General features: G+C 34.5%; 1 protein-coding gene across 1 annotated transcript; it reads left to right on the top strand.

The window, feature by feature from the left end:
• Nucleotides 1–731: 731 nt before the first annotated feature.
• prodhb (proline dehydrogenase (oxidase) 1b) lies at nt 732–19654 on the top strand. Its single transcript, XM_042723452.1, has 13 exons — nt 732–1119; nt 1759–1967; nt 6385–6419; nt 6507–6656; nt 7890–7954; nt 8061–8188; nt 9076–9135; nt 9439–9520; nt 10734–10826; nt 12213–12359; nt 16750–16934; nt 18463–18551; nt 18939–19654. Exons 1-13 carry the CDS (start codon nt 835–837, stop codon nt 19127–19129), a joined length of 1719 nt encoding a protein of 572 aa, XP_042579386.1. The 5' UTR covers nt 732–834; the 3' UTR covers nt 19130–19654.
• Nucleotides 19655–20931: the final 1277 nt, after the last annotated feature.

The raw sequence follows: 20931 nt of genomic DNA on the forward strand, positions 1-20931 counted from the left end.
TAAAGGCCTATAAATACTAGTGGGTTATAGTCCTACATATGTGCATGTGGTAATACTGGGTTTAAGTCACACAGAACAAATATTTTTACAGCTAAGATTTTTATTTAAAAAGCAGTCAACATGCCAGATTTACCGTTTTTAAGCAGATGAGTTGGTTGTTTCATAATATTTGTGTGGTCATTTTCACAAATAGCTAAACAAATTCATGCATTTTTGCCTAGTTACTGTACATTAAGATTGATCTATCCCCTTTATACAGATTCTTTGCCTCATTTATGAGGATATAGACTTTATATAGTTTATTATTATTGTTAACAATAAGTAAACAAAATGTTATTTTATTTTGTTTATGAATAACTTTTGGGCATCTCCATAAATTTTGTCAGCTCAGCTAAATAGTTTTTTTTCTTCAGTCTTGTAAAGTGAATTACTTTAACAATGCAATGGCTCCCCCCTCTGTTAACTTCATGGAACATGCACAACAAACTTTTACGTCACAAACATAGCTGTAAGAGCAAACCTAAACATTCTCAAACTAAACGACAAAGAGAGCAACAACAGGATATCTAAATAAAATCTGCATTTTTTTCCTGCATCTCGGAATTATAAAACTGTAATGTTTACGTCACGGAACGTTTATGCAATAGCATCCCTTTTATGGCAGCACATGCGCGTATACATTAGTAAACAGAAACGTCACTGGATTTGGCCCAATCCTTCAGCCCAGATTTGAATATAGGCGGGACCCCATAGGTTGCGTTAAATAATGTAAGCTGCTTGAGGACAGGTTGCAGGAGATTCGTTATTTATTGTCTGTACAGAAGCCTTGAATTGATGTCTCTCCGCAAAAGTCTCACTGCCTTTGGGCGCGCGACTCTTAACAGGAGTTTGGTGATCGCCACTCGCCATCATCGTGTGCAAGCGTTACATCCAACCAAAACAAACACAGAAGACGAGTCCGTTGACAGTAGAGAGTATGTATCTTATAGTAACAAGACCTCCATTGACTTTGAACAGACCAAAGAAGCCTACAAGAGCAAAGACACTCTCGAGTTGCTTAGAAGCTTGGTGGTTTTCAAACTGTGCTCCTATGACATCCTGGTTGATAAGAATAAAGAGGTATGTAATGTATTTAATGCTTAGGCCTATATAGTTTATTCATACAATATTAACCAAAAAGGACAGGCACCCTGTTCTAGTACTGTACTATATATGAAAGACTTCCATGTTCCTGTCTGGAATTACTCCTGTGGCATTGTCCCAGATGACTGGCAGGAATGGCATCTTGCCAAGGGGAAGTCATGTGGTTAGTGTGTAGTTACTAGAGCCAAGATTACTGGCAAGGACAGAATGTATCTCAGACATATGCAAGTCTCTTTGAGACAACGGCATTTCTTCATCCTGGTCCCCACGACCCCCAGCTCTACATATTTTGCATGTCCTTCTTGTTCATCACACTTGATTCAAATCACCAGTTCGTTAGAAGAGAGTTCCATATGAACTGTGTTCCGATTGACATGGTCTCAGTATACACAGTGCCCCCAAACTGCAAGGCACATACAGTAAGCCACACTTAAATATGTATGCAAGGCATTGCATTAAATAACAAGTAGTGTATAGGTGAAACAGTTTAATCATTCATGTATTAGTATGCATTGAGTGCTTAGCTAAAAGAATATAGGGCTCTCAGCTCAAGATGACTTTAGATGATACTGTAATCTGTGCATGCCTTGACAACACCCTCTCTGTCTCATACAGATAATGGACCTCAGCAGAAAGTTGTTGGGACAGAAGATGTTTGAGCAGTTTATGAAGATGACGTTCTGTGGTCAGTTTGTGGCAGGTGAGGACCATCAGTCCATCAGGGCTGTAGTGCAGAAGAACCAATCGTATGGAGTCGGGGCTGTGCTGGATTATAGTGTAGAAGAGGATCTCTCACAGGAAGAGGCTGAGAGGAAAGAGATGGAGTAAGTGCTCTCTTGCAGTTCTGCTCCTTACATCCACAAACAACCATGTTTACTATTGCTTCAATAGGTGGTGACTGTAAGATTTGTGTGCAGTTTAACAAAATGCATAGTCTGTTATTTAGATAGGAGAATGTTACTCTAGACATTTTATTTTATGATAGATAAAAGTAGGTAAGTGTATGTATGTGTGTGTGTGTGTATTTAACAAAATACACTTTCTATCGACTGGTACATTTTACATTCAGCTGAACATTTAACTAGTCTGCAGGCATTTATTTGCAGAATACATGAGCCAGACCTGACCAATTAAGAGCAAAATAAATAAATCAGCGATATAGATCACACCAAGTATAAGAACAGAATATAAATGAGCGCAATTATTTTGCTTCATAGAGCTATAGTGCTTAATTTGCCTAATTTAAAGCAGCTAATTAAGAACTTTTGCTCTCCTGATATCAACCTGCTGTTCTGTGCAATTAGTTTAGTTGAATCCTTAAGTGTTTTGAAAACTTTCTCCCTTTCAGACCCTCCTAGCTTGGCAGTATGATTCCAAAATCTTTTGGCCTGAATTAAGTCTATTAAGACCTGCTTTGCATCACACTAACTACTTTTCGGCAGAGGGCCTTGAGGTTAATGGCCATGTTGTGTTTTGTGCTCATGTGGAGAGCCTACAGAAATAGACTGAGATTTGATCTGCTGTCACAGATGTAAACAAAGAGCCGATATGCTATTGGCTGTTTCGGTCAAGCCCCATTGTTTCTGATTGGCTTATGTTGATGGTATCAACATGCTCACTGTTTAGGAATCTTGTTTCATGGTACACATACAGATAGAGAGCTGCTCTCTGTTTCCACAACAGCAACTCTTTTATAGTAGTTTATGCTGTGGTGTGATATCAGTGGGTAATTTTTTTTTTTTTTTTTTTTTTTTTTTTTTTAAACCTGCATCACTATTGCACGTATTTAGGGTTAGTGATTTGAACAAATCTATATCTGGGGAATGAATTATTGGGGAGAGGGGTGTCTGACCCCCTTAAAAGAAAACAAAATGACTGGATATTTTGTTATTGGTCAAAACATGAAGACCATCCCAAATAGCTTTAGTTATTTTCAGTTTTTATTTTAGTTTTTTTTTATTATTATTATTTTTTTTAAATGTAAACATTTAAAATTAATGTTAAATATATACTTTTGGATTTCATTCTGTTTTTGTTTTTATTTATTGCCATGTACAGTATGAATTTTACTGCGTTTTGTGCATTTTTTTTTTAATTGTTTGTTGTTTAAGCTTTACTTAATTTGTATGTATGTATGTATTTATTTATTTATTTAGAATTTATAATATACAAAATAGCTAGTAGCTAAATCTGGTGCAAAGCATCTCTTCTCTAATAAATGAATGAATAAATAGTTTTAGTTTCAGTTTTAGCAAAAATATAAGTAGCAATAATTAAGTACAATAATCCTGTTTGCAAACTTAGAGATTTCGACTTCTTGTGATGCCCTATCAATCACCCAATGCATATTTAACAGATTAAAAATATGCTCTCAAATGTAATTTGTTTCCTGTTTGTAAGCATTACTGAAACATTTACACACATTATTTGGCAAATAGTAGATTTTTTCGTTTCATGCAACTTGTATACTAATTGGAGTCTGGGCTAGTTAGAAATGCAGTGTGCGGCCTGTATGTCTACTTGGATGTTTGTTCTTAATAATACTGAAGGTAACTTTTTTTCTGATTCATCCTAACCTGGAACTGAACCTGTGACCTTTCTGTTATCAGCCCAGGTCCTTAACCATTAGCCTCACCTACATTTCAACAACTGTGACAACGTTATGACATTTGATAAAAAAATTTCTTCATTTGTTCTTGTCATTGACCTTTTGGAAATTACAGAGAGTCAGTGCCTTCCCAGAGGGTCTCCTGCTGGAAATATAAATGAAATGTATTGCCTGAGTACTGAGAGAGAGAAAGAGACGGAGATATAGATGATATGCCATTTGGATTATGAGAAAAAGCCATTGATACAAAGTGAGATCCAATAAATGGACTTCTCCCCCACATCACTGCTCTCATTTCTGAACGCAACAGTCAGAGGTCTGAGCAATCTTATAGGCCTCTCTCCTCAGATTACTCTGTGGCTGTGAAGCGCAGTTCTCTCCGTCGCCTGAGAGGGGCGCTAGATCACCGCGATAGCTCGCCACATAGCCGAAATGGAGCGTTTATTGGAAATGCTCTTTACAACCACAGAGGACCCTGGCTGGTCACTGGCTAATAAAAGCTAATTTATGTTCGTGATGTGTGTTTTAGAGCCTCTGCCCCTATCAATATTGCATTAACATCCACCCCAATGGATCCTGTAATGCTGTTATACAGAATAGAGTGCTCAGCTTGGCTTTTCTGCATTATCAAGGGTGTGATAGAGGGAGAATGCTGGAGGATGTGGCATTTGAGTAGGCTGCCATCTAATATGCAGGAACCCAGGCCGATCATTCAGTGAGTTCTGAGACACCGTTCCTGTCATGTATCATTTTGTATGAAAAAGCTGTTATTGTTAAGTCTTGCTTTGGTGCAGACAGCTATTATTATAATAACAACCATCGGTCCACTGTAATTGACTTGCATGTATTGATTTTATGAATTGTCTGCTATATAACATTCAAGTGTCTGTCCAAGACAATCCCACAAAATCTCTGTGCTTGAATCAAAACTAGTGCTTTCAAACGAATCAAAACTAGTGCTGTCAAACGATTAATTGTGATTAATTGCATCAAAAATAAGAGTTTTTGTTTACATAATAAATGAGTGTGAGTGTGTACTGTGTGACACAAACACATACATATATATAATAAATATATTTTATATATATATATATATATAATTTTAAATATATTTTAAATATATATATATATATATATATATATATATATATACAAACACATGCATGTATATATAATAGAAAAATATATATATTATATATATATATATATATTTATATATATATATATATATGTATATATATATGTATATATATATATATAAATATTATCTATATACTGTGTGTGTGTTATATATATACATATATGTAAATATTTTAAAAAATATATATATGTATATGTATGTGTTTGTATATTGTATATATACACAGTACACATGCATATATTGTGTAAACAAACTTTATTTCGGATTATATATATATATATATATATATATATTACAGCTGTAATGAATTGTGTGTGTGTGTGTGTGTGTCTGTGTGTGTATAATAACTATTATTCATTATTTTTTGTATTTGTATTATTGATATTAATACAGTTAATATAATAATTTTCAATACAGTATGTATTAGGAGTGTCAATATAAACATTATTAAAAACATTGCAAAGATAATTACAGCAGAGAATAGATTTTTTTTGACAGAGCGGAAAGGTTCACATGCAAAACATTTTCTTTATGCATTTTTTTTCTTGTGACTTTGAAGTAAAATATATATATACATATATATTTAAATCTATTTTCTTTTGAATATATATTTGTCTTTAATGTTAATAATAAGAGATATTACATCAAAATTTCCCTAGCTAACAATGAAAAGGGGTTTAAATGCAAAAATGGTCTAAATATATATTTTTTTCTTTATGCAAAATCTAAAGTTTTTCTTTGAAAATATATCTCTCTTTTTTGCATTTATATTCAGTTGATATATGTAGATAAATAGACCCATCACTTCAGATTTTCTCTTGCAAAAATGGAGAGATTTTGGAGTAAGATCTATCATTCTCATATGTTGCATGTATAACTCTGTTTCGTTTAGCCGCAGGCTGAGGCATTAACTGAGCACTTTAAGTCTGGAAGGGATTGAGTCCGTCCACTAATGTCCCCATCAACATCTCAACATTCCTTACTGTTGGAACATTACAGACGTCAAAACATTGTCTCCACTGAGCCGCCCCATGCAGCATATCCACGGCTCTAAGGGTGGATGGGAAAGAGCGGAGGCGTTGATGTGAGTGCCGTTCGAAAGAAGTGAAGATCACAGGAGCTCAATCTAAACAAATCACTGCCCCATGTGACTATGTAACCTTTTAGTTGGTTTATGCCCAGCCTGAGCCTCAGTGTAGTACATCAGAGAGTTTAAATGCATGCAGGTATAAGCATAGACATCAGGCAGGAGTCAGTGTGTGACTCTAAGTGCTGACCCTGAAATATAGAAGGGAAACAAATAGCAGAAGTGCACCACAGTAAAGTGACTTCATAGCAGCCTCTGCAGTTATTATTGATTCCTCTCTACAGAAACTGCTGTTTCTTCATTTTGTTGGAAGAAAGGTCTCTAAAAAGACCTAAAGAACAAGTAGTTGGTTTCATTAGTCTCCTTTTTTATTAAAAATGTCAATGTCTCTCTCTTTATTGATAGATCTTGCATGTCTACATCAGAGAAGGAAAGCCCTGGTGAGTATGTGCACCATTTTAACAGTTCAACTCGTTTGTAATATTGAAGTAAAAGGTCATACTTTCCCTTTTGGACATTGTTTTCAGGAGCTGACCACCGGGAGAAGAAGTTCACAGCCCATCAGAAATTTGGCGATCGTCGTGAAGGCGTGACAAGCACTCGTACTTATTTCTATGCCGATGAGGCGAAATGCGACCAACACATGGAGACTTTCCTGAAATGCATCAAAGCCTCGGGTAACAGACCATCTATTAAAGCTGATTAGTAATTAACTTTGGAATTGGAGTCAGTTTACAAGTAAAACAAAAGCCAGGAGCTACTAATGCAATGACCAAAACATAGAAAGTAAACAGGGCACTTTCCACGAATGGGATACAAATCAGGGCTTAAGACTTATTCAGTTTTATTTTTTTGACCTTCATATAATGTTAACTGGCAACAACTAAATATTATATGATCTGTTTATTTTTCATTTCATCTTACATGAGCTTACTGCATTTTTTGGATGTCTGTCTGCATTGTTTAAAACAGTGTTTCTTAACCTTTTTGACTCGAAGGCCAAATTTTTTCATCTGCTTGGTTTTAATCTTTTTTTTTAATGAACAGAAACTGAAAAACAAACAGAAACAATCGTTATTGGGGTAAAAAAGAAATAACTAAACACATAGCATTATTTAGAATTTTAATTAAAGCAGATTATTTTTATTTATTAATATCATTCATATTTATTGGATTCAAAAAATAATAATTATTATTATTTATTTTTTTTACTATTTAAACACACAACATATTCCAAGTTAATACAATTTATTGCCATATATTGTGAGATAATACCATTTATTTGATAGTGTCAGAGTTGTCCCTTATTATATGAGTTTACATCATTCAGTATGGTACATATTCATAGACAATACAAACACAGAGTATGACACATCACCATATGTTTAGATTTTGATGTTGTGATGGCATATATAATGCCTTTTTCAAATGCAGAGCAAGTTTTAAAACACTACTACTCTAAAGTAAACAGCATTGTCTTGCAAAAAGTCTTCCATCAAACCGCTCAAACTGAGATTCATGCCTCCTTAAAAAAAAATTACGGGGCACCAAAATGCACTCTGTTCGTGGAAAGTGGTGCAAAGTTTTATCCTGTTATTCCTTTAATCCTTGTTGTGTGCTATGCAGATATTGCATGTATTTTTAGTGTATGTGTAAGAGTGCCAAGAAAGCATGGAAGCTGACCAACTTTTGAAAGCATTTATATTTGTGAATGTGCATGCAGCCATACATTTCAAAAAAACAACCACTATAAGAGAAAACACCCATTGTAATGCACTGGCAACACTAAGTATAACTGCATAGAATTCATTCAGGGTTCCTGGAAAATTGCTCCTAAAAAAGGCAGTTTCACTTCCATTGCTGCAGTTACCTCTAAAATAACACTAAAAGAAAATCACCTGCCTGCTCAGGTGGAAGTTCTGAAGACGGTTTCTCAGCTATTAAGATGACTGCCTTGGGGCGACCACAATTCCTGGTAAGACTGAGGTTCAGGCAGGATTCATTCATCAGAAAACACGGGTTAAAATCCATCACCTTGGTGAACTAAACGGTCTCCTCATCCTTCCCTCAGGCGCCTGTAGCTCCAGTTCTCCGAGGTGCTGGTGAAATGGAGATGCTTTTTCAGTTTCCTGGCTGCCAAGCAGGGGAAAGACAGCGTGGAGGTGCTGGAGCAGAAACTGGATCTAGAGCAACTGCAGGTACGAACTGGGTTCAAACTGCAGCCAAACGCACAGATCAACCAACACTAAAGCGTGTTTAATACTGCAGTAGACTATAAAGCAGCTGTAACAAATCTAACCTACAGCAAGCAACTGGATGCTATATTGCAATGACTGTACAGTATGAGCTGCATTCATTTTAATGGAAAGATTAAATTAACATGACAATAAATAATTAAGTAGTCTTTTAACAGACACTTACACGGCACATTTATACTTGATTATTTCCATTAGATAAACCGAAGTAGGTTTTGCTTAAAGGAAAAGTTCAGCCAAAAATTAAAATCTGCTGAAAATGTACTCACCCTCGGGCTGTCCAAAATGTAGATGAGTTTGTTTCTTGAACAGATTTGGAGAAATTTAGTATCACATCGCTTGCTCACCAATGGATCCTCTACAGTGAATGGGTGCCGTCAGAATGAGAGTCCATACAGCTGATAAAAAAAATCACAGTAATCTACAAGTAATCCACACGACTCCAGTCCGTCAATTAATAACTTCTAAAAAAAAAAAAAGCATCATTATACAAAACAAACACATCAATAATAAATATTCCATCCACATCAAACCATTGCTTGTAAGTCCTCTAAATATATTATTACTTTCTCCAGGGAAAAAGTAGAGTTGTTTAAATCAAGAGAGAAATATGCACAGATCAAACATAAATCAGCAAATTGTCATTTTTGGGAGAACAATAGTGATAATACATGAATTGACCCTTGATTCCTCAGAATGTATCACTTTGTGCTCCTTGGAACACAAAAACCCAATGGGATCATTTTGGGTGAACTCTGCCTTTAATCATGCAGTCTTTTTTGGAGTGTTTGGTCTGATGAATGAAAATGTGTGTGTTTTCTTTGCTGACATGTCTAGCCAGACTGGGAGCTCAAGGCAACATTCATAGCTGCTTCTCTGATGGACGACTGCACTCATCAGGGTGAGAAACACCATTTTCCCGTAGCTGTTCTGACACTCAGACTGGTAAATCTTCTCAATCAATGGCAGACAATGAAGTTATCTTATGAACTGAGGTGAGCTACTCAAGGACTATTCCACGGGTGCTCCATTACTCTGCTTGACCTCCTCGAGTCAACTAAACCCCTGAGTAACTAAACTCATAAAAGAGCACTCAAAATCGACCAGTTCCGTAATGATGCATGCAAATCCTTTGATGTTTAAGAACCATCATTTCTGACAAGCTGCTGAAATGTGAATGCTGTATTTTATTTGTTCCCCAAAGCATGGTGGACATGCTGGACTGGAACCGTCTGATCGACGAGAGAACGAAGATATCTGATCTACTGGTTGTCCCGAACCTGCAGGTAGGCAGACAGCAAGAAACGGATACCTTAACCACATCATAAATTAAGAGGGTTATCGATTGCTCATGGTCTAGTTGGTTCTATGAACACTGCAAATGCCCCTTCACAGTTTTGAGTTTTTCCCAGGTCATTCGATTATGAAGACATGTCTGGAATTTAGCCTGCAAGAGAAGCAAGAGGCTTCCATCACAAGTACAGAAAATCTTAATTTTGGGGGGTTGTCTTCATTTTTTTGCATAACTTAAAGGTGTGACTTCAAGGGATAGTTCACCCAAAAATGAAAATTCTTTTATTAATTACTCACCCTTATGTCGTTCCAAACCTGTAAGTCCTTCGTTCATCTTCGGAACACAAATTAAGATATTTTTGATACCTTCCGAGAGCTCTCTGACCCTCCCATAGACGGTCCAGAAAACTATCAAGAAAATCAACAAAAAAATCCATAAAACACCACATATTAAAACATAATTTCAAAAATAAACTAGAATACTTTTTGTGTGCAAAGAACAAAGCTACGAGAATACTTTTTGTGTGCAAAGAAAACAAAAATAACGACTTTATTCAACAATTCGTCTCCACAAAATCAACCCAAAGCACCAACACGGATACACTCACAGACGTAGACAACGTATGCAAATACGTTGTTTTTGCTTTGATCTGAAATGTAAACAACGTATCCGAAAACTAAAAATATAAAAGTAAAATCTAATTCAAAATATTCAGTATAATACTGAAGTAACTGTTGTTTATATCACTAATTGTTACAAAACAAAAGCTCAGTACCAACCCTAAGTATGATCAAAAACAATTAACTTGCAGCTCTAATAAATATTGTTTCCAATCAGGTTTCCAAAACATCTCTATCTTCTATAGTTCGTTCAGACAGGTAGTTTTTCTTCAAACTCATGCGTTTGCTGAGAATTGGACACAATGTTTATAATCTTAAAGAAGTCAGCCTATGAATGCCTTTCTTATTGCATAGTAAATGGAATAAAAGGTAATGTAATACAAAAACTGTACCCTCTACCTGAAAGATCTCTGTCCAATAATCCAAAACCATCTGTTTAAAAATAATAATAATAAATAAATATAACTGTACTTAAAATAAAATTAACATTAGCAAGATTCACTTCTCAAACGAAAATGCACCCATATTCTAAATTTCTGTTCAAATACTGAATTTCGTTCTATTTTTTATTTGTTACTTTAACAGACTGGTCAGCTGGAGCCTCCTCTGTCCAAGTTCACCGAAGAAGAGGAAAGGCAGATGAAAAGGATGATTCAGCGACTGGACGTCTTGGCTAAGGTGCGTTCATTGGCTGTGTTCCTCTTCTATGTCTCCTGTGGTATTCATGTGGAGTGGCAGAAGGTCATGGTCTAACAGACAGTCATGGATGAAGAATGTAACAGAGATCGATTTTGAGAAAGCCTTCAGCAGAGTGTGGAGGTTAGAGAGCTGTTCCGCCCCGTCGACTTGATGCGAGGAACATGTATCGGGTTTATGTCGCACTGTGAAAGGCCGCTGGTACAAGCTGTGTGACTCCCATAGACTCAAGGCTTCCTGTTTTTCAGCATGGAAGTACCAAATCAAACAAAGTTTAGAGATTGCATATTACAGTTTTTCTCCAAATTGGTAAACCTGGAGAATAAAAAAAAATCAAAGTTGTTTTTTTTTTTTTTTTTTTTTAAGTTGGAACTGTTACCTAGTGGATCTCACTCATTCTACTGTGAGTTGTGGTGTGATGCGAGTTATGCCAATATAATTTCCAAAGATTTTGTTGTTGATGTTGTTGTTTTTGGTCTGAAAAAAAAGAAGAAAAAAAAATCAGCAAAGATGCATTCAATTTATCAAAAGTGCAAGTAAAGACATTTATAATGCTACAAAAGATTTCTATTTCAAATAAATGCAGTTCTTATAAACTTTCCATTCATCTAAAAATACTGAAAAAATGTACCATGGATTCCACAAAAATATTAAGCTGCATAACTTTTTTAAACATTGATAATAATAAGAAATATTTCTTGAGCAGCAAATCAGCATATTAGAATGATTTCTGAATGATCATGTGACATTAAAGACTGGAGTAATGATGTGGAAATTCAGCTTTGCATCACAGGAATTAATTCTATTTTAAAGTATATTAGAATAGAAAACACTTGTTTTAAATTATAATAATATTTCACATTATTATTGTTTTTACTGTATTATTTTTAACAAATAAATGCAGCCTTGGTAAGCATAAGAGACTTAAAAAAAAAAAACCTTAAGAAACCTTTCCAACCCCAAACTTTTAAACAGTAGTGTAGATACTGCTTTGTATTTTCATTATGAACAGTATATTTACTGTTTTAGCCTTTAAACCTATCAAACTACTTTTATTTTGTGCACATGCAAAAGTGTTTTGCATGTGCAATATAAAATGAATACCAGTTGGTTTGTTATTTTGTTATCTAATGCAATGACATTCAGACATTTTTAAATGTCTAAATACTTTTTAGCACCACTGTATCACTGTCATTATTACAGCGGAGGTTATAGCATCATTATTTGTTGACAAATCCTTGGTTATACAGTATCAGGAATGACGGTTGCCACATCAATTAAAATGCCGCTGTCTGTGGTGATAGCTTTTTTTTAGTCAGCTGATTAATGTGTTTTTAACTCGCCGCCTGCTTCTCATCTGCTGAACAGCATGCGGTGGAAAATGGCGTCAGGCTGATGGTGGACACCGAACAGACGTATTTCCAGCCTGCTATCCTCAGACTCACTGTGGAAATGAAGAGAAGTTTCAACCGAGACAAAGCTGTTGTTTTCAACACCTATCAGTGCTACTTCAAAGTGAGCATACAAAAAACAACACACAAAAACAAAATAACACACAAACATTATATTCTGGGATTTATCTACAGTTACATGCTGTGCAGAAAACATGCTATACAGTAATACCAGGATAACATTTAGACAATGCAGTATCAAAACTGATATTTAGCACCGTGGTGCTTGGAATCTGTCTTCATATTGCAATTGATCTTAAAATTTAATAAATGATGATGGTGACATTTAAACACACTTATGACAACTTTGAGTCTCCATATACTTTAGGGTCTGCTTATAATGCGGTCATGGTTTCTTGGTTTCAATTAATTAGTTTTTTTAGCATTTATGAATAAATATGCTGTTTTTGCTAATATTGCTAACCTTTAAGACATTTATATATATACCATATTTTCCAGAATATAATTTGTGGTTTTTAATTATCAAAAATGTGCTGCAACTGATATTCCAAAACGATCAGGATTTGGATTTGTGCCAAAAAAGAGAGATACAGTATGAGAGCCCGAAAATATTTGTATAGCGCATTTGCCAAATCTAGGTAGTTTCAGTTTAACTTTAAATACAATATTCTAGGGTTTATGATAAAGATTGTTTATAGTGTCACTATAATTCATGTTTCTTTTATACTTATATTTTTCATTCCTATTCTGTTTCTCATTTTTTTCTGAATATGTTGTAGAATGAGGGAAACTAAATTCATGTTTATAATGTTTGGAAACATTTTGATTTTTAATTACTGGTATTTCACATTATTTCTGAATGTAATAATGCTTATACACAGACGCAATTTATCTGTATTTTTCTGAAAACAACGCATTTTTAACCCTTTGCTACTTATTTTCCAGAAAATACAGTAGATAACACCCAAAAATGTACATTTGATTAATGTTTACTCAGCCTTAGTTAAGTTTTCTTTTCATTGGAAGAGATTTAAGGAAATTTACATCATTTGCTCACCAATGTATCCTCTGCAGTGAATGGGTGCCGTCAGAATAAGTGTGCAAACAGCTGATAAAAACATCACAATGATCCATAATAAAAAGCAATCCACACCACTCCAGTCCATCAGTTAATGTCTTGTGAAGTGAAAAGATGCGTGTTTGCAAGAAGTAAATCCAACATTAATACATTTGTACTTTAAACCATTAAAATATGACTCCATAATCCATAATAATGCTTCCTCCAGTGAAGTACATCCCCTGTTGTCCTCTCACATCACAATCCACAGACATATTTGTTTAGAACTGTTTTATACACTTGTTTATAGTGCTTGATACTGTATATTTCTCTCCTGATTCAGACGACACAACCTCTTCAGTGGAGAAATCCACTTTATGGATAGAGGACTTGTATTTTAGCTGGAAGCAATGATTTTAAAACTTCTTAATGATTAATTTATTATAAATATGCAGCTTTTTTTTTCGCTTCACAATATGTTTTTTGATGGTCATATTAGATGGTCATATTGTCTAACCTCTTTACATATTAAACAAGTCCCCACAACATTAATTTCAATACTTCAATAAATTCAATAATTTAGGAATAACCAGTTTTTACCATTTGGTTTCTGAGGGAGGTCTGCATTGCAAATGTTTGTTTACTATATAAAAAAAAATCAAAAAAAATCAATTCAACTTAATGAATACCAATTTAACAAATTGCTCTTTATTAATGAGTCAATTGGTATTAATGGATGTGGAGCTATCAAGAAGGGAGGGCTGGTGTTTCGGTGCCAAGCTGGTAAGGGGGGCTTACATGTACCAGGAGAGAAGCCGAGCTGCGGAGATTGGATACGAAGACCCCATCAACCCCGACTATGAATCCACTAACAGAATGTACCACAGGCAAAATATGTTCCAAATTCTCTCTTGCAAATTTCACGCTTGAAGTCTGTTCCAAAACCTAGTGAGCTGCCTTGTTTACAAAGGCTGCTGCTTTCTAAGGCAGCGTCTGAACTGAAATGGAGCATCATAAGTGACTCATCTGATAACTCTTCTTGGGCAGCAGCTCCATTAACGGTCACTCACCCACGCAAAACAAATAGAGCTCCTCACAAAAAACACACACGAGACTCCACTAACCCTCACACCCTATTACAACACATAAAAAACAAAATTTCACATGGACTCCCACTTTCAGTTTAAAACATGTCCTATTCATTTCTTAGCTCACATTAAAACCAAATTTCAGATATAGGCTTTATATAAATACCTTTAGGATTTTTTTATTAGTTTATTTTACATGTGTTATGTGTAATTTTTTTATTATATTACATTTGTTTGCTATCTACATATAGTACTGTATCTCTGGATTAATATTAGATTATGTATAAGAAAACAGTGCTGGCTTGATATTTCAATGGCAAGACAGCATAGTACAACTTTGGCTCATGAATATTAACTAATATGAACTTGCATGACTTTACAGTCTAGAAAAGCACAGTCACCGTGTGCTGATTTAAAGAGGTCATATGTCGTTGCTAAAAAGAAAATTATTTTGTGTATTTGGTGTAATGAAATGTTTTTATGCAGTTTAAGTTTTGCAGTTTTCAAAAAACACATTATTTTCCACATACTGCACATTATTGTTTCTCCTCTATTTCCCGCTTTCGAAACGCGACATTTTTTTACAAAGGTCATTGGTCTAAAAAGCGAGGTGTGCTCTGATTGGCCAGTTATCCTGTGCGTTGTGATTGGCCGAATGCCTCAAGCTTGTTATGGAAATGTTATGTCCCTTGCCATACTATGATGCGTGTCCCACAAGAAGTGAGTTCCGTGCATGAACTGTGTTCCCATTGACATGGTCCCTACACAGTGTTCATTGCTCCCTACTCCCTGAGCAGGGGAAATCTGTTGAAGTTTACCTCACTTCAGAACATTCATTCACGGATTTGCACTGCACAATGTCTTCACACATGAACAAGTGTGACATTATAAACCTCTAAATAAATACAATTTAAATTCTCGCACACTTCAGTGCACTTTGAATGGAACATATAAGTACGCTTCTGACTGTAATCATGGTGGAATATCCTGTGATCTCCACTTCGCAGGGCACTTACTGTACGTTCGAATAGAATAAACGTCTGAAGCCATAAGAGAAACATACAAAATGTGCAGAGCAGGGGCCGCGAGGACTGGAATTGAGAACCGCTGCTCTACACTGCTCAAAACTCGCGTTTAAATCATCAGTGGCAAATCCTTTAAATATGTAAATATACTTGCAGTCTGTGAGTCAGAACAGCTGGCATTGTAATTCTTACCAGAACTCAACCAATGTGTTTATGCAACTTTTGCAGTCATTTTTTACTACTGGATTAGGATTTTTAAAAGTATTTTTTTAGACACTGGATTAAGTAGAGAAATGTATATTCATTATTTTATTTTATTTCATTTCATTTTATTTTAGAAATCACATTTTAAATGTACATTTTTTACAGTACTACAGGAAGCCTGGTTCTTGACAATTGCTGAAGAATAGAAGTTAAAATGTAAAATTATGTCAGTTAATTATGACTTTCATCTTTTTTTCTTTTTTTTAAGCTGTTCAGCTATTTTAAAGCTCGTTTGGTCTTATTTTAAATAATTTAAAATAAGTTTTATGTCATGTCCAGTTATGTTACTTAATTAATTAAGTAACATGACTGGATGTTCTAGAAAAGCACAGTCATCGTGAGCTGATTTAATATTCATGAGGTCAGTCTTATCCATATAATGACATCATTACCCATCAGTCTTTGGCTCCTGACTCTTACCAGAAATCATTTTGACCTATGAGTTTACATGACGTTTACAGTCATTTGTGATTACCAAAAGAAGGTTTTTATTTCATTTTAGAGACCGAATTAACTGGAGAAATTTAAATCCATTATACAATTAAATAATTATTTTTTATTTTCTTTATTTATTTGATATTATAAATTATTAATATAAGTTATTCTGCAAAAATGAAAATTGTTGAAGAATACAAATTCAAATGTTAAATTATTATTTTTTGGCCATTCTGAGTTTACTGAAACCATCTAGGTGGGCAACATGCTATTCTGGAACAGAGAATAATGGGGAGAAAAATCTTAATTTAATAAGAATTTTTTAATTTAGGAAAGGGAAGTCTGGGGTCAGGTTCACTTTGCCTCTCTTTAAGGAGCAAGATGACATGGCCAAGTAGATTCTGAGTCCAGATCAGCAGTCCTAAGATACTTGTTACATATAGGACCTTATCTGAACATCATACTTCCTCTGAACTGTTTTATTCAGACAGTCTCTGTGCTGACAGAATGTTTCACAGGCAGTAGAGATTTATCTAGAGTCTTGGCTTATCTCACCGTAGGTAAGCCTCTTATGATTAAGGCACATTCTGACAGCTTTCAAAATAAATCAGATCTTTTCAAAAGCTTTTTGTGTTTGGCGGTCAACAGTCATGTTGGCTGAAAGTGCAGACCAAAAGCAGGATGATTTATGAGCAGCTGGTGTCTTTCAGGTGTCTGGATTACATGCTGGAGGAGATCGAACGGAATAATAAAGCAAATGTCATGGTGGCATCACACAATATAGACACGGTTAAACACACACTCAGAAGGTAAGACTGATTTTCTCTCCTTCTGTCTTTATATTAATGTATATACAGTATATGAACCATCAAAAACAAATGTAATTTCCAGCACAACTTAAATATCCATTAATTTTTTTTAGTAGAAATATTGGTGGTTGAAATGAGATTTTAAATGTTTTTTTTTTTTTAATAAAATGGCTGAATCTCACCACAGCTAATTTCACAGCAAGAATTTTATGTATGCCAAATACGCATTACATAATATTATTTGCACAGCTTTGATTGTAAATTTCTCAGAATATGTGATATTTATATTTATATCTCTCATATTTCATGTTAAGCATTCTGTTCACTGACACTCTTCACTCCAGTGCGCACTAACTTTTAAGTACACTAAAAGTTAAGTACACGCTTCGTTTAGATTATTATTTTTAAAATGTAATAATATTTTAATGATGGATTTTGATGTTTTAATACTTAAAGACCTCAATGAGCATACAATTGTGTTTAAAAGTTTGGGGTTTGAACGATTTTTAATGTTACTGTAAGAAGTCTCTTATGCTTACTAAGGCCGCATTTATTTAATAAAAGTAAAGACAGTAATATTTTGAAATATTATTGAAATTCAAAATAACTGTTTTCTATTTTAATATATTTTTAAAAATACAAATCATTTTTTAATATTTTAGCAGCCATTACTCCAGTCTTCAGTGTCACATGACCCATCAGAAATCATTCTAATATGCTGATTAGCTGCTCAAGAAACATATGTCATTATCAATGTTAAAAACAGTTGTGCTGCTTTAAATTTTGTGAAAAGTTGATGATTTTTTTTTTTTCAGGACTCTTTGATGAATAGAAAGTCAGAAGAACATAATTTATTCAAATAGTTGTAAAAAGTATTTACTGCCCCTTTTGATCAATTTGATGCATTTTTTTTCTGAATAAACATTTATTTAAAATAAATCTATCAATAAACTATATACATATAATGCATTGGAAAAGTCACACAATTAAATGAATTTGACATTTGTTAGTTTGCATAAAAATCAATCTTTGGTCATAAAGTGAAGAGATGTTAAGCAAGAAAAACTAACATTCACATTTAGAGTGTTGTTCTTTGATATCAGGTCCTTCCCTACATAACCAGGAACATTTAGATCCCTCTGGGAGTAAATTAATTTGTGTAAATTAATAATGGAATGTGTGATCATTATTTTTTTGTAATCACTCCTTAGGGGTGTAACCTCATTTGACAAAGGTGTGCCAGTGTCATTAACATTCTCTGTCACAATGTCAAAGAGTGTGACCTGGGCATGATTCATATGGAGGTCCACACTTGTTACCCTCCTTTTACATCATTCACACTTAATATCACCTTAAGTGTCTCAGAATGTATCTTCTTCGTGCATGTAATGGCTGTAACCGATAAGAGGGTGTAAAACTTTGAGTGAGCAATCGCCAGAATGTATCCTGTATTAAATGACCTTGCCAAAGGGGCCTCTCTCATTTTTCACTTTCTGTGACGGCGCTCTGTGTTTTTATGCTCTAACAGGATGAATGAAATGGGTCTGCCACCCACAGATAAGAAGGTGTACTTCGGCCAGCTCCTGGGAATGTGCGACCAAATCAGCTTTCCGTTAGGTGAACACACACGCACACATGCTAGCAGTGTTTATAAAATCACTTCTATAGGGATCACGTGAGTGTGTGTGTGTGTGTGTGTGTGTGTAATTTTTATATATATATATTTTTTTTTTCTATTTATTATTGTAATTTTACTTGTATATACAGTATATGTGTGTGTGTGTGTGTGTGTGTATATATATATATATATATATATATATATATATATATATATATATATATATATATATGTGTGTGTGTGTGTGTGTGTGTATAATATATACAGAAGAGTGTTACCCAGAGTACAGTTATAAAATGCATGTCAATCAAATGGATACATGACCAAAGAAATGCAGTAAAACACTTTAAGATGGGTATTCTTTTCTTATCTGCTCATATCTCCAGCTCAGGCAGGATTCCCTGTGTACAAGTATGTTCCTTATGGTCCAGTGAATGAGGTGATTCCGTATTTGTCCCGTCGGGCACAGGAGAACCGTGGCATTATGAAAGGAGTGCAGATGGAGAGAGAGCTTCTATGGAAAGAGCTGATGCGCCGACTGACCAGTGGAGAGGTCTTCTATACACCTGCTGTATAAGACTCTGCTTCTCACCAGAGACTCCTTACGCTTGATTTTGCCTGTTCACCAATTCATTCGTAAATCTTTTTTTTTCCACTCTCACCCAGGCTGTTCAAGACATAACGCACATGGGATCCATTTGAATCAAATACCACAATTGGGTGAAGCTCACAAAATGCAAATCATACTGAAAGTCAAAAAAAAAAAAAAAAGTGTGTTTGGTAAAGAAAATTAAGTCTGTTTTTAGAGTTTCTGCATTGCAGCATTATTTTCATGACAGTTAAGCACACTTTGCCTCACAATTATAATATTTTATTTTTGTCAACCATGAAAACAATGCACCTACAGCTGGTCAAACATATTCATCAAGTATTAATGGGTGAATCTCGTCAAATCATATTTTACCTAAAAATCAAGAATATATAATAGAAAATATTGCAAATTTTGCATAAATAAAACAAAGCTCGTCAAACATATTTATTAAATATTAATGGGTGAATCTCACAATGTCACACACTGTAAAAAATGTCAAAATATGTCATATTTCACTATATAATGTTATTTTAAAATGCACATTTTTTATTTTCTATTACGACACATTTTTGGATGTTTTTGCATTTTGACAAGCGTGTTTTTACAACAATTATTTTTTTTATAGTAGATATAGGTATTGCAGTTGAAAGTATTTTTATTACAATAATGAAAATCTTATGGGGAGCATGCAAAATAAATTAATTATAATAACTGAAGTTTGTATTATAGTAATGAAAATTTGGGGAAAATGTGCTTTACTGTCATGACAATTTCACAATGCAAAAATCGTAAAGTTCCTAACAAAGAATCACTTTGACACCATGATATTATCAGTGGATCATCTTTATCTGGCAAAATAACCTTTCAGAATCTTTTGGCTGGTGTCTAATAACAAGTAACAACAGTTTTTATTCCAATACCAATAACTGTTGTAACAATGGTATTTTAGAGCAGACTGCATTTACACTGATCCATTATTGTAAGGGTCAAAAAAGATATACTCTACCCTTCCCATACAATATAAACCTAATCTACTTAACTATCACACACTATTTCCACCGCTCCCTTCTCTTTATTCCACTGATGGTCTGGCTTTGCACTCTTTCTCTTACCTCATCCATCTCTCCGGCACCTTTATGACACTGAAAGGGTTCCCAAAAATGTCAGACGCCTGAGTGTGCACTGCTGTTTGTTTATACCCCACCTTTATTCCTCAAGTGGAACACCAATAATAAAAATATAAGCATGATTTAAACAGTAATAAACAAACTCATCAGTATCACTTTCTGATAATGATGGTATGAATTAAAGGATAACAACACCTGGAGTTAGAGAACTATATTTTATGTATGCAACATTTCATGCTCGGTGTGAGGAATTGTGGGTAAGTTGGAGTGCAGGCAACAACTCGTCGTCAAGATTTCCATAACCCCATAAACCTGTAAACAGATTATATTTCATTATATTTCAGATGTAATATATTCCAAGCGAGTGGTTTGTTTGTGCTCAAGCCAAATCTTGTAATTCACACTATGGATTTCATTGAGAATAATATAAAAAAAAATAGTTTTATGGAAAGAACTGAACTTTATTTTCACTTTATTTTATCCTCGCTGTTCTTGATATCTCTCTTGTGCTCAAGACGTGCTCAATGAACTTTAGAAGTTCTGATGAGACAATTTTAAGTTGGGTTTTCAGCATTAAATTCTGGTGTTTAGCATATACAGAGCGGGAATTAAATCTACTCTTTTATTATCTGTGTGATGAAGCCTTTTATGCTTAACCAA

The sequence above is a fragment of the Cyprinus carpio genome, chromosome B5, assembly GCF_018340385.1.
Source record: "Cyprinus carpio isolate SPL01 chromosome B5, ASM1834038v1, whole genome shotgun sequence".
NCBI classification, from domain to species: Eukaryota; Metazoa; Chordata; class Actinopteri; order Cypriniformes; family Cyprinidae; genus Cyprinus; species Cyprinus carpio.